Below are 14,568 nucleotides of genomic sequence, written 5' to 3' on the forward strand. Positions count from 1 at the left end.
TTGTTTGTTTATTTACAAAGTACGAACAGCTGCAACCCTCCCTAGCTGAAGAGACCCTGTCGCTGGAAGAGGAAAAGCCCTTCAAGACTCGTGGAGGCTGTTGGCAGGAGCATCTCGGGGACATCGATTGATTTATTTGCTTATTCAGTAGGCTGGTTTGGGTGCTTGGTCTGACTTGCCCAGACTGTCGCTGAGATATTTGGAAGCTTGAACATACAGGTTAGTCTCATTTACTCCCTAAGTTTTTATCTACAAACTTAACAGCTACTAAGTAATCCTGATATTTTAGAGATTACTTAATTTGTGGCTGTTCTGGGAACAGTATGTTCTCTAGGTTCTGGTGATTCCTAGTTCTCTGTTTCACACCACAGCTAGAGCCAGAGTTTTTCAAAGCAGAAGTTCCTCAAACTATTTTGTTATACACGGAATCAAATGTGGGCAATTTTAACACTGCACTGACACTTACTCATTGACTACTAAGCTAGATATTAAGGTAGAGGAAAGCTCTTTCTTCTGTTCTTCACAAAGCAGGCAACAATCATGGACTATAGAATTATCAAAGTAGATGTTCTCATTATTGTTAAAAATATGTCATAACATTTGCTAAGCAAATTACAAGTATTCTACAAAAACTGTGGAGAATAATCCAGACATGTCCTGTCCCTTCCACCCCTTTTAACCCTTCTTTGGTATTTCTTTCATTTCACGTTCTGGTGCTATTATATTTACCAAATGGAAACATGTTCAAACATCCTACCCACTAGCTGCAGATAAGTGAAGATGAAAGATTATGCCCTGCTGTGTCTGCATAAACTGTCTCACATCAATCCAAGGTATGTACTTCTAGCTGGAGGCACATTGCAACACTTCCAGACCCAAAGCTGTTGGGAGGTACACAGAAAATTAACTTATTCCTGACTTGGCAAACACAGAAGGATTTATACAGTCAGCTTGTTTCTCTTTGGTCACCACTTCTATCCATATTTCATTTTGGAAATGTTTCTCATTAACTCTCAAACAGTGCATGATTGTGCAAGATTTTAAATTTTTGTATTATTTTGCATGACCAAAAAACATCTGTGACCTATCAGCAGTGCCTGACAGCAGTTAGTCTGAAATTATGTCTTTTCAAACATGCCTTGTGTGGTCACCAGGTCCTCCACACCAACTGACTTGAACTGCAAAAATCAGGGCAATACTTGCCCTGATTTTTTTAGCACAAGTGCCAATGACAAGCAAACATAGTTGTTAGTTTTTTAAAGGCAATTATAGATTCCAGTAATCTCATGTTTTACCTGCAGCTGGTAAATCATCCCTTCTACATAAGAAGAGTCATACCATGTCTCTAAGACAACCACAAGTATATTCAGGGCAAAACTGTGGTTTATAGCAATAATCATATTTTTTTTATTTGGCTGCCATATGTATTCATCATATATCTTTCTCATCTGAAACTGAGCAGGGCAAATAAAAATATAACAGACTTTTAAAGTACTTTATGTAATTTTTTATACCGTCTCTACTTTAAGCTTTGTTGCACAAGGTAACTTTGATGAAGACATTAAGATTATCATTGTATGTACAAATCTTTTAAAGTTATAAGAATAAAAAATATCAAGAAATGTAACTGCAGGTAATTATTTACATAAGTTAAAGGTAAGTATTTACATAAGTGTACACTTAAAACTGCATAAAATGTATGTAATACATAATTTGAGAACAGAAAATTCTTCTATTGAGGAAGAAATATTCAAGAACACTATAATTTACAGGGTATGCAAGAATTTTGATTTAGAGAGGTTAAGCTAGGGCAGGAAAATCAGAAATTTAAAATATAAAAGTTATGTTGCAGTGTTTGATTGCATCACCTTATTGTGTTGTTTTGTTTCATCGTCCTTATTGCCTTCATTGTGGTAACCAGTTGTCATGGTGAGCAGAGAAATTGAGCTCCATTGCAAAGCCAGAGTTGCAGGGCTGACTGGGAAGCCACCTAGCAAAAGATGCCAGCAGATGCTTGAAAAAGGAGAAGCCAAGGTGTGGCAGGAGTTACTGCCTTGGAGGGAACTTGCCAAAGGATTAGCCATGGCCTTCACATCAATGTTTTCATTAGTCCTAGCAGTACAAAAAAATGGAATTTTTCCTATGTAATTTACTAATGGCATAGTTAGAAAAGAAGATGTGACCCTGCAGCTTGGCTCATGCTGATTTTTACCTATTTACTCCTCCTGCACTCAGAAATTACACCACTATTTTTTTATTTTATTTTAAACATAAAAATAGCCATTTGCCATCCAGAATCACAGACTAAGGAGAATTGTGGTCAAGATTCCTATGATTCACCAGTATATTATATATTTTAAATATTTTTTTTTAAATATAGGAAATGCTGCCTTAAATCAGGTGAACTGTTTCCAATAGAGTTAGAGAGGTACTAAAGGCTCCTGCAAAGCACTGATGCAAGTCTTTATTATAGAGTGAGAAAAGTGCTCAGAATCCATGGGATATTGGTTAAAATTGGGGCTATTGGAGATAGTCTGAGAAGGTGAAAGGAGATGATAGCACAGATAATCTCATGTCTCTTCCAATGCTGAGAACCCAGAGCTGTGCAGCCTCAGCCAGACCTCTCGTCAGCACATGCCACATCACTCAAATCCCATCTGTGGGGACATTTGCCAGCACTGAGAGCTTTAGGGCTTTACAAGGTGTCTTGAGAATAGAAAACTCTATTCATCATCTTTACTGTCATGAAAAAGGACAGTGTATGAAAACAGGCTGTTTCACTTCAAGTTAAGCCAAGACAACGGGTGGAGCCGTCACCAAGTGCCAAGTGTGAGCTGCCTAAAGCTCCCCCACACAGGTGAGCTGGCTCCACCTGTACCTGCAGCACGGGGTACATCCAGTACAGCCCAGGGCCTGCACCCACTTGCATCAGCTCTCATGGATCAGTAACCTCTGCATGCCCACACAACCCTGACCACACTCTTCAGTGTACTGGCCCACCTTCAGACAAAATGCTGTGCTCTGTTCTGTTAGTACGCTCAAAAATTCCAAGAGACTTCACTGAACTATGGGTGTACTAGGGGAAATAAGAAGCTTATATCTCAGGAAGGTTTTAAGTTAATTTGGCTTGATTAGGTTAAATTGAAGTCAGATTACAACTTCTGCCTATAAGCAATACATCCAGTATATACCAATGCACACCTCCTTTGTTAGGATGAAGCGTGGTAACTCACAGACAGAACAGCATAACTGGATACCTGAGAAAGGAATGAACTAGCCAAAGGGCAGGGGCAGCCCCTTCCCATGCTGTGTTTCCCAAACTCAGGCCTTCCAGGTACTATATAAACATATTGCATAGTCATCTACAGCCAATTTTTTGGTCACAAAGAAAAAAAATGCATTTATAATCAAATACATGTGAAACTCGCTGTCATAAAATTGTACCTAGGAGGTTTGAGATTAAGTACTCTAAAAACTGGAAGGCAGCATTTGGCCTTACAGTTTAAATAGTAAAAAGATTACATGGAAATTACCAAACAAAATTCTCCATGAGTTTGCCTCTTGTAAGTCTTCACAATTACTTAGTTGAAATGTTCTCAGCAGACTTAGGATTGCATATTGCACTTTATCTCTGCAATTACACAAGCATAACCGCTATTGCAGGCAGAGACAAGGTTTAATGCCATCTTGTAATAATTAAAAATGTTGGTGCAAGGAGTCCTACAACCAACTAACAGCAACAACTTTGAACTAAATGAGAAACAGGAAAGAAATACATAATGTAAGTATTGCATCAATCACCACAACTTTCAAGAAAATGCAAAACAGAGAAATATAGGTCTCTAACTTCCTAAAGGGGCTTCTTTGGACAATTCAGAGACAGTCAAATCTCCCACTTGTAGAGGGTTTTTTTATTATTTAAAACTAGTCAAGAAATTACTCCAGCATCTTTGTAAGAACTTCACTGTAGGTCATTAAAACAAGTTTCTACCAGATGCCAGCATGTACTAAATTTCCTCTAACAGAAATCTTTTTGCATGCTCCCCATCAGACATGTCTCCTCTCTGGCATTTCCCCCTTAAGCTCCAGTGTAAGTTTAATTTCAATATGATTTCTTGGAAAAATAAGCTCATTTCCTTCCTGAAGATGCAAGTACAAAATGTAATCTGAGAAAAAAGCACTAGCCTAAAAATATGTACCAAAAACAAGTGGGACAGCACTAGCCTAGAAATTTCACTAGCAGATACAAACAAAAACAAAAAAAACCCACAGGTCTGCAGATGAATTCTTATTATTTGTGTCTGGTATAACTATTTTTAAAATATCATTCCATTTGTTTGGACTGCTATGTTTGAATATAGCATTGAACAAAAAAATCCCTAGGAGGCCTAACAAAATTATTATGGACAAGGGAAGAAAAGGGGGAAACTAGAACTAGTTTCTGTTGTAACTAGAAATACCTGAACAGTATCATTTTATATTAAGATACAGATTTCTTGTGAAATACCTTACCTATGCAGTAGACATACCTATGTAGTAGACAAACATTAAAATTATTCATTTAATAAAAAGGAAAAAAGAAAAGTAGTATTTTGACTGGTTAGTACCTCATGTGCTGATAAGTTTATCATCTCAATCCAGCTACCAAGCTTCCATTATTTTCCTTTTAAGCCAGAAACAAGCAAGCTCCAACACCATCACATTTCACTGTTTGAATAATTATGTATGGTACTATTATGGCATCAAGACTTCCGTAACTCCCTGGTGCCTTTTTTAGTTGCATGTAAAAAATCCAACTGAAAACATTTCTGTAACATTAGGGAAGATTTTTACAAACAGCTGGTTTCTGTTATTAATTGTTCAGTAATTAATTGCTCACAACACAGCAGTGTTTTGTTGGAAAAAATCTGTAACACTAAAACTGTAACAATATTTTTATTTACACTGGTAGTCTAGGCAGAACAGATTCCTCAGGAAAGGAACAACACCAAGGGTTCCTGGGTGAATCAAGCAAGAGTTGAAAAGAGGGAATGAAAAATGAAGTAGCAGCCTTTGACAGATTGGGTCTTTGTGAAATGGGAAATTAAGGCTGTCAGCCTTAACTCAGTGTTAACCAAGGGTTTGCACTGGAACTTCTGATAACATTTCAGCCTCTCAAAGCACTGACCATTTGCATGCTGGGGCTCTGCTACAGAGGATGTTCATGACCCCCTTGTGGCTGCAGACTGGGTTTTCTTCCATGGAAAGCCAAAGAGGTGGTTTGAATCCACATACATCCCAGCGTGGAGTGAGGATACAGCTGTGCTGGGCAGTTAGGCTCAAGAGCACCAAAGAACTAAAACTTCCTGTAATATACTGGAGTCACAGACAGTGCTCAAAAGTTTTCTTTTTGGTTCTGCTCATCAAAGAAGACTTGCCTGCCTGAACTTTCTTTCCTTCCATCCCTGAGGCAATGAAGGTGCGATGCAGTACTAGGAGGGCACCCAAACTGCCCAAATTCACAGCCTTACAAACCACCACATACTGCAACCTGCTTGCTACTCGCCACACCTGCCATGCAAGAACTGATTGATAAATGTCACATAAATTCTGGGATGGTGATTTTCACCTCAGATTTTCACTTTCCACTCATAACCAACATCATTTGACTAGAAAAGAGTAGCTGGTGGAAAGAGCACTGTTGGATAATGCAAAGCTCAATATGTCAGAGGACCCACAATGTACTAATGGAAACCAAATGGAGATCTTGTAATTTGTCACGGGGGATGAATGTGAAGTGAGGTGGAAGCCACAGGATCTCACTCTTCTACCTGATACCCTGGAATATTTTGTACAAACCAAGTACACCTCCTGTGGAGAAATATTCTGTACAATGCAACAAAGAATGCAAGGTTTGACTACAGCCCCAATCAGAGCATTTCGCAAAACAGTGGTTAGTAAGGTATAAAACTTACCCCAATTTTATATCTAAGTGGGGGAATGAGAATTTGATACAAAATTGCAAGGACAGGTTGATGGGTTTGTCCTCCTTGCCCTTCCCAGAAGGGATACCTTTTGGTAAGTCTTGCATCCTCAGCTATGCTGAGTGTTGACCTGGGATATTCAGCTTGTGATTGCAATCATATTGTTAGTGCTATATACAGCTACACTGCAGTTAATGCCTTTATCACTGGCAATCCAAAAGAACCATAGATGTTGCAGCCAATAAATCCTGTTATTCATTAATCCAGCTGTCTCTTCTGAATATGACCAGACCTATAGTCCATAGACTATAGCATGGGGTCCATAGTTACACATCTGCAACAAGAACCAGCTAAAGAGCAGCTGAGTAATGTCTGGGTTCCCAGGCTCTGAATTTGAAACTGAATGTTCTTCTAAACACAAAACTATTTAAAAAGTGTTAGTAATTCTATTACAACTTGATATTTTAGAAAGGATTACTATAATTGAAGAAAACCATTTTCTTGGGTGTTTCAATTCAATGTTCCTCTTGAATATAGAGAATCATCACATCAAACTTTTGGATTTAAAGAAAGAAACTACAGAAAAATCCATGGAATTGTATCACTTTTTTACACAAGACTGAAGACTGACTAGTAACTTTTATGTAAATCATGTTTTCCCAAGCAAGCATATATGATTTTCATTAAGCAATTCCTTCCATTCCTTTTTCAGTCATATCAGTGTGAGAAACTGGAAACCTGAAACAGTTAATGTCTCAAACATTTGGCAGAAGATAAAATGAATGTTACCATGCCATCTAGGTGCAGTTAAAAAAAGAGGGTCTTGCAGAGGCAGGAGAGTGTTTTTCTGGGGTCAACTTGCTTATCTTGGGGAACTATTTCTAAAAACAAGTTTGACAAAGCAGTGGACTTGGATCTGTCAGGGGAAGGGATTTGAAACCACAAGACCCCCCCAGTCTCCTTCTGAAAAGTTAAAGAATAACAAAATGCACATGGGCAAGGACTAGTTTATAAGTAGTAAAACAGAGAGGGGCAGGGTGTGAACCCATATCCCTGCACTCACCATCCACAGGAACTAGACCAGAAACAGTGTTGGAAGTCTGGTTAGTGACCCAGATCTTTTCTCCTCTGTTTCCCCATTTTTCCTTTTTCCTTTCTTCCTCTTCATAAAACTTTAATTTGTTGTTGCCACATGTTGTCCAGAAAAGCTTTATCCACAGCTGTTCAAAAACTATGGCTGCTACATGTTGTTCCAAAATGTTGAAGTGGCTGCTACAGACCGTCCAGACTACCATAAAGTTTAAATCATTGTTGCCAGAAGGTTATTGATGGCTAATTGATTGCCTTTCTTTCACCACAGTTTAGCACAAGGGTATCCCAAGCATCAGCTACCTCAGAGTAGGTGGCCCAGGACTGCCCTCTAGGGACCCACAATCAATCAGAACAAGATCCCCTCAGAAACTAATAAAGCCTTTGTCTTTAGGCAGATTAAATTTCTAAATGCAATAACAATTAATTATTAAAACATAGACAATAGAAATTACAATTCAAAATCTATAACACTCCTTCAGGAATGCAGAAAGTAATTTTGCTGGTAACAATAGCAATCCTTTACACATTAAAACATCTCTGAAAACTGGGGGGGGGGTTTCTACTTTGTGTATCATAGCTAACTGCTGGTTTTGCCCACGAGGTGCTGAGAAACCTGCTACAAGCCCTGCAGAGCTGGAGCAGTCCACCAAGACAAGGTGTGTGGGAAACTTTCTGGGGCTCAGTGATGCTCCTCAGATGCACTGAGCCACCTTTGCTTCTGGCATTCTAGCCAAGAGAACTATCACATTATCACTTACATTTGTGTGTTTATATGGACAAAAAATTAAGGTGTCCTTTTTAAATGCAATTTAGAAATTGAAGAAGGGCAGAGAAAATAACCTAGCATATTTAAATAACGAAGAAATACAAAAACTTGTTATAAAAAGTTGCTCTTACCTAAACAACACCTTTGCGTTTTTACAGTAGGATGCATTTACTATTTAAGAGGAAGCTGAAAAGAAAATGGATATATATGCTGCCACAATATAGTTTCAATTTAATCACAATGAATTTAGAAGATTAAAATTGTTTTCATTACACTATTTATAAAAAAGATCATATGACTATTCATTTCCCCTTTTGTCTAAACACAATAAAATTAATCCTGTAATTAAAAATTAGGTAGAGTCAGTCAGATTAATGTCTTACACCCTGAATAAGTGAATAAGCAATGCATTCTTTCTCATCTCTGAAACACTACTGATAAGGACACACAATATTCAGGCTTGTCCTTCATAATAAAAAATAATATGATAATAAAAGCCAGCAGTATTTTTAGTGCTAATACATTTTAAAATTTAAACATATTTTGTTACAGCTTGTCACACAGTGAAGACAAAACCATTCAGTAAGCACTTTGGTGTGTCACATTTATATAATTTCATCCTTATTTCCTAAATACTATTTCATCGTTAACTTCTAATGAAATCAGTGCACAAGGTTAGGGAAGCGCATTGCATTTAAAATCAAATTCCCTGCTGTCTGATGCACTAACACAAAACAATCCTCTAAAAAGGAATAATTACCATTGCCTCCATCCTTCCCTCCCTCTCCCATCTTCATTTTTATGGTTTCACTACATTTTTTTTCTATCATGTAAGAAACTTCAGACAAAAGGAAAAAAAAAGATGAGGTATAACTTGGGACGAATCACTCATACCTGTTGAGAACCTGAATCCTACAGTGAAAACACTTTGCAGAAGAGGCAGGTGCAGAAGCAGCACAGCACTCCCCTCTTCATTGCCCCATATTCATGCACTGGAGCCACTGCAAACAGCATGAGCCTGTGTGAGACTCAGGCTGGAAGGCAAGGACAAGGCAGCCAGGCTGCACGCAGAATCATAGAGATAGTTTGGGTGCAAGGGGATCTTGAAGATTGTCTAGTTCCAAAGCCCCTGCCACAGGCAGGTATACCATCAATTACACCAGGTTGCTCAAAGCTCCAACTAACCTGGCCTTGAACACCTCCAGGGATGGAGTACGCACAGCTTCTCCAGGAAATCTATTCCAGTCCCTCACCACCCTCAGAGTAAATAATTTTTTCCTGATATCTGATCTAAACCTACACTCTTTCACTTTTAAGCCACTCCCCCTTGTCCTGTCACTACATGCTCTTGTAAAGCCTTGCCCCATCTTTTGTGTAAGCTCCTTTCAGGCCCTGGAAGGGCACTATTTGTCCTCCCCAAAGTTTTCTCTTTTCCAGGCTGAACAATCCCAACTCTCAGAGAGTAAGCACTTGCTCCAGGAGCTGAGCAGAGAAGGCTGCCTCTCCACTCCTGCTGAGAAGCAATTGACATTTCCCCGAATTAGGTCTCCTGCATTTCCCCAGCTCCTGAGGAGCTGCAGCAAAAGGCTGCTCAGTATGGCACTATTGAGGACCATGCTGGTCCCCAAGAGCTGTGCAGCAGCCTTGGGGCTGCTCCAGCTTCACCTTGCTGCAAGGAGAGTACCAGAGAGAGCAGAGCCAGGCTCACAGTCTCTGTTTAGCCAGGCAGGGTGAGGTGGTTTGTACTAGTGTTGTACCACAGCCAGATTGACTGGCAGCAGCCTGAACAAAGATCTATCATAGCAGTCTTGTTAAGCCACTGAGTCACAACCGCTGCTTGCCATTGTCCATTCTCAGTATGTCTTAGGAGAAAGAGGGCAAAAGAAACAGCAATGCATATGAAAAAATATGTAGTGCCTTTATTAAATTTTAAAATGGACTCTTCCTCAAAGTGCCTTTACATAACACACATGAAAACTTTAGCATTATTTATATAAATATATCAAAAGGAACAAATATTTTTTTTAAAACACTATTTTGGCTCAGCAAAATAACCTTCCATTCCTAAAGTTAGGGATAACAAGTAGCAGTTCTCCTTTCAATCTGTTCCACTCAGCAGAAGTAATTAGGATTGAGGTTGCTGGAACTCTGTTGGCTGGCCTGCATACTGTGAGCTGTCAAGGTGAAAGCACAAAATCAGTGTTAAACCCCAGTTCTCAGAGTACAAATACCATAATGCCAATGTCTGGTCTTCACATTTGATACAGGGATTTCTCAAAGAAGAGTTTTGTGACTAAACCATACAGCTCCTGTACTATTTGATTCTTCTATCAATGTGAACTGTAACAATTAGACTTGTTCAGATGGTTTTCAGTGACTTCAGATGGATCTCAAGGCTCTTTTACCCTACAACAGGCTGCCACTGAACACACACCATATTTAAAGGCAGAGAGCATGAACAGCTAAGTAAATGCTAAACACTCCATGATTAGGACTGATCATGCCTTGACACTTCTCTTGTGACTAAAACACAGAATGAGAAAAGACTATGTGCATCTGCATAGGTCTGTACATACATGACATTCATCAATAAAACGCTTCAGTACCATAGCAGTTTGAATTAGTCTGACATTTCAAATGTACTTTCCCCACTTCCTCCTGGAATGAAAAGATTCTTATTCCATTCTGGCCAAACACACACATAACTCAGAAAGCTGAGAAGGCACTGTCTCTCAAAAGCACTGTTTCTAGTTTCCAGCACACACTTAATTTAGTTGGGAAAAGAACTTACTTGCACTGGTTTTGTCACTTATCAGCCAGAACAGTTTTGTTTGGTTGAGTATTGAGGCATAAGAAAATTGCTTGAGCCATGAAAGAAGAAAAGCCAACACTGCAGTGTGTAAATGAATAGATGGATTCTGAAGGTTGCAGAATATAATTTTTTTCAGACAAACAAGTGGAGATTCCAGAGGGAAAATTTCTGCCTAATTTGCAAGAGCCTTCAATCAGAGCTTGAAAAGTGATGAAGTTTGACACAAAAGCAAGCTGCTTGTTTCAAGATAAAGGAGCTGAAAGAGAAAATATAGGATGGAGTTTGAATGGTAGGAGAGCAAAAGGTGCTGCAAGAAAGAAGCTGACAGGACACAGAAATTCAGAGTTGCAAGCAGCAGTAACAGTCAACTCCTGAGGCTTCCCTATACAACAAAATCTCACAGCCTAAAAGCGTAACGTTCAAGGACAGACTGAAATTACATGGGAAATTTGGCTCTCATCTCCTGTTTCTATAAAATTAATAGCTATAAACATAGCATTAAAGAGATCTGATGAATTTTTCTAATCATTCTAATCAATTCCCTGCCTCAAAAAAAGAATTGATCATCGCAAACTACATCACTGCCTACAAGTCACACATAACTAGAGTTAACACTTGGTATACAAAATACTATTAAAAATCTTTTAAAACTAAAGAGAAAGGATTCAACATTTTACACAGCTTCCTTTCCCTTTGTTTGGAAAGCTATAACTGTAGCCTCCAGCACACAATCATCTCAGATTCCTTACATATCAGAGCAGAAGGAAAGGGGAAAAGCAAGCAGCTGCAGGGGGTAACACAGGGGCATCTCTCTCTCTCTCTGCCCCTTGACATGGTCCTTAAGGTAAGGTGGATGAAGTCAATCATCCAGTACCTCCCATGACAGACTCTGTGTCATCAGCCAATTGTTCCACTTGGGTAAATAAATATATTAAGCCATTTAACTGGAAAGAAAAAGTTCTCTGGAGATTATTTTTTTGACTTGATACAGATTATAAAGGTATTTTTACAATAACTGCATGTGACAAGTGACTAAAATTGGCATTGATCTTTCAAATGTAAAAAAGATCTAGGAAGAGTATTTAAGCTTTGTCAGGTTCAATAGCACTTTTAGAGGGCTGGAATTGTCTCTTACCTTTTCTCCTGGATGTGAATTCTGTGAATTCTCCTGGATGATAACACACTGATGCAGTAACATGGGGATTTATCTTTCCGCAAATTGAACAGGGCAAGTAACAAACTTGTAACAAAGAAAAGGTTTGTGTCATTTCATTAAAAAAAAAAAGAAACAAACATTTACTGGCACCAGCCATGCACATTACCTGTATTACAACAATAATTAGTGTAATTCCCTTCATATTGAAACTTTAATTGCAGGAAAAAAAAACAAATTTTCTTCATTGGCTTCAGGTTTTTGACAATTTTTTGTCCTTTCATTTTTAATACAAGGGAATTTCACAGAATCATTCTTGGAAAAGTACTTGTGTACTTCCTACATGTGCTACTGATGATATTTCATGGTGTTCTGTTGATCCAGCCAGAAGTAAAAACGATTCACATCTGGAGATGAAACTGTAGTATCTCCACTCCAGTAAATGTGGATGAGATTGCACAAAACAGATACATGGGACCTTCAGTCAATCCATCACCAACTGTGTGAACTGAAATCAGTCCTTAAGTGTCATTTCTCATTTGTTATTCAAGTCTTTTGGTAACAAATGCAATTGTGATAAAGAGCCACTTTTTCTGGATGGCATCTGGTAGCGCACTTTCTTCCAGAATCTGGTTCTTGCTGAGTGGGACCTTTCTGAAAAGTCCCCTTTCCATCGGATAACCCCCTGCTTTTGCTTAATATATCTGATGGATTCTGGCATGGTTGCATAATCTTGTATTTTTTCAAGTTCAATGAGAATTACTTTAATGCCATCTTGGATAAGAGCACTATGCATGGCTAGCTGCTTTTCAGACTCATCTTCCAGAATGCTGTAACAGGAGGGCTCTGGTACTAAAATAATTATCACTCTCCTACTTTGACGGATTTTTTCATCAGCAACGCTGATCACAGCTGTAGAGAAAAAGATTGTGCAAAATTAAGGTTGGATTTCTGTTTTCTCTTACCAGTATTCTGCAGCTAATTCATCAGCTGTTTGATATTTAAGCTGACACACTTGACATCAAAACAGGGAGAGGGTATGAGGATATAACTAGTTACCTTGGGTTTGCCTACTATAGAAATCTGGCCAATGCAACACAATCTGACCCCATCAGAGTCTATGTCCATATCCTTGTTTTGCAGAAAGAGAGAAGAGCTACCATCTACTACTCATCTTGCTAATGCCATTTTGTTACCATCATAGATACAAATGCAAAAAAACCCCAAGTTCCAGAACCACAGGAGCTTTTTTACCTTAAACAGTCTGTTTCTGATATGCTTAACTGGTTTTGTTCCAGTAAGTGGAAGAGGAAAAAAAAGATTCCTCCTGTTTTAGGTTGATATGGAAGTGAGTTTTTTGGGAGGTTGTGGTCAAACTAAGCAGTACTTAGATTTAAATATTGGCACTTGGTGTGAATACTGAAGACATGGATACACTTCTGAGAACACAGGGGGTTAAAAAGAGAGAACTCTCAGGAAAACTTTCTTTTGGTTCAGATCTGTGAAAGAGGTCAGGCTTCCCCTGCTGCACCACCCCCCAGGACAGAGAGAGGGGGAGACAGAAAGAGAGCATGTGCCTGTGCCACCTTGAAATTTAATATCTTGTGCTGGCAGCACGGCTGAAGAAGAGAGATGATGGGGCGGTGGAGGGGTGCAGCAAGAAGGTGCCCAGCTGCCGTGGGAGTTCTGGGCAGGCAGAGCCTGAGATTTTAACCCTTTTCTTAGATAATGGAAACCTTGCAAGTACTGATCCTCCTAGATTTGAATGAGGAGAGAGATAGAGATGAAATAGAAGGAAATGGGCAAGTGTGGCAAAAGTTAATGCAAGTGAAAGATGTCAGAAGAAGTTGAAAAGAAGAGGAGATGATGGAGTATGGAGTAGCCTTTAACTAGACTCTTCTTGTATAGCCATGGACAGACCCATTTTTTCCTGTAACGCAGAGACTGCATTTAGGGGGAGGCAATGGCTTAGAGCCAAAAGAGTGCAGTGATGTTATATAAAAGAGTGCATAAACAGAGACAGATGAGGAGGATGTAGTAGTGCCCTCTGTCTTCAGTAAAGGAAAAGAAGATCTCTGTTCTTGACACCCCTCGGCCCCAGAGGGTGAAGAGTGTCCCAAAAGTGAAAGACTATTGCTTTTTTAAAATGGAGCAAAGCATCCTTAAAAAGAAAACCCTGAAAGGAGTTATAGTCCACGTGCAGTAGTGAGAGCAGTAGACATAGAAAGAAAAAGTCACGAGAGCAAATGTTCTCCAAGCAGTGCCATGTGTAACATAGAAACACAAGAAGTTTCAACTGTATTTCCTAGAAAAGGCTATAGTACAAGAAAAACTCCTTTCTCCTTAATGAACTGAGAGTTGATTATCTGAAAAGTAGTAATGAACTGAGAGTCGATTATCTGAGGAGTAGTAGCTAGATTAAAAATGTAAAGTTTTACCTCATTGTGCTAGAAATTGAGGGAAAGAGGAAAAATGTTTTATAAAGTTTTCATTCTGAGTTCTGTGTGTTCCTTTTTAGATATTGTAAATTAATAAAGTTTTTTTCCTTTATTCCTAAGCTAAAGCCTGCTTTGTTCTATTTCTAGTCACATCTCACAGAAACCACTAAAAAAATAGATTTTCATAAAAGCACTAACATTGCACCAGCATCAAACAATCACACCCCCCATCAATGGCATTCCAGTCATTTAAGTCACAAACAGTGAAATATGGTAAATACCATATAAAAACCCCATGGCTAAACCCTGAGAACAGACTATTGCATTTTTTCAAGCTGGAAAAT

General features: G+C 38.8%; 1 protein-coding gene and 1 long non-coding RNA gene across 10 annotated transcripts in view; one reads left to right on the forward strand and one right to left on the reverse strand.

Annotated features, from left to right (window-relative positions):
* On the forward strand, nucleotides 1–9,740 carry LOC135293632 (uncharacterized). The gene is made up of 3 exons (XR_010355755.1): nucleotides 1–219; nucleotides 765–833; nucleotides 1,922–9,740. It is a non-coding gene; the product is annotated as an uncharacterized LOC135293632 (long non-coding RNA).
* Nucleotides 9,719–14,568, reverse strand: part of IL1R1 (interleukin 1 receptor type 1) — a 22,414-nt gene continuing 17,564 nt past the window's right edge. For 6 of the 9 annotated variants that reach the window (XM_064408046.1, XM_064408051.1, XM_064408050.1 and 3 more), the window contains 2 exons: nucleotides 11,769–12,698; nucleotides 9,719–9,995 (listed from right to left, as the gene is read on the reverse strand). In XM_064408046.1, the coding sequence (XP_064264116.1) occupies nucleotides 12,322–12,698 (377 nt within the window). In that variant the 3' untranslated portion in view covers nucleotides 9,719–9,995; nucleotides 11,769–12,321. Of the gene's footprint in view, nucleotides 9,996–10,612; nucleotides 10,890–11,768; nucleotides 12,699–14,568 lie in introns of all 9 variants that reach the window. The other 3 variants (XM_064408049.1, XM_064408048.1, XM_064408047.1) reach the window with 3 other exon arrangements.

Source organism: Passer domesticus, chromosome 2 (genome assembly GCF_036417665.1).
Source record: "Passer domesticus isolate bPasDom1 chromosome 2, bPasDom1.hap1, whole genome shotgun sequence".
Lineage (NCBI taxonomy): Eukaryota > Metazoa > Chordata > Aves > Passeriformes > Passeridae > Passer > Passer domesticus.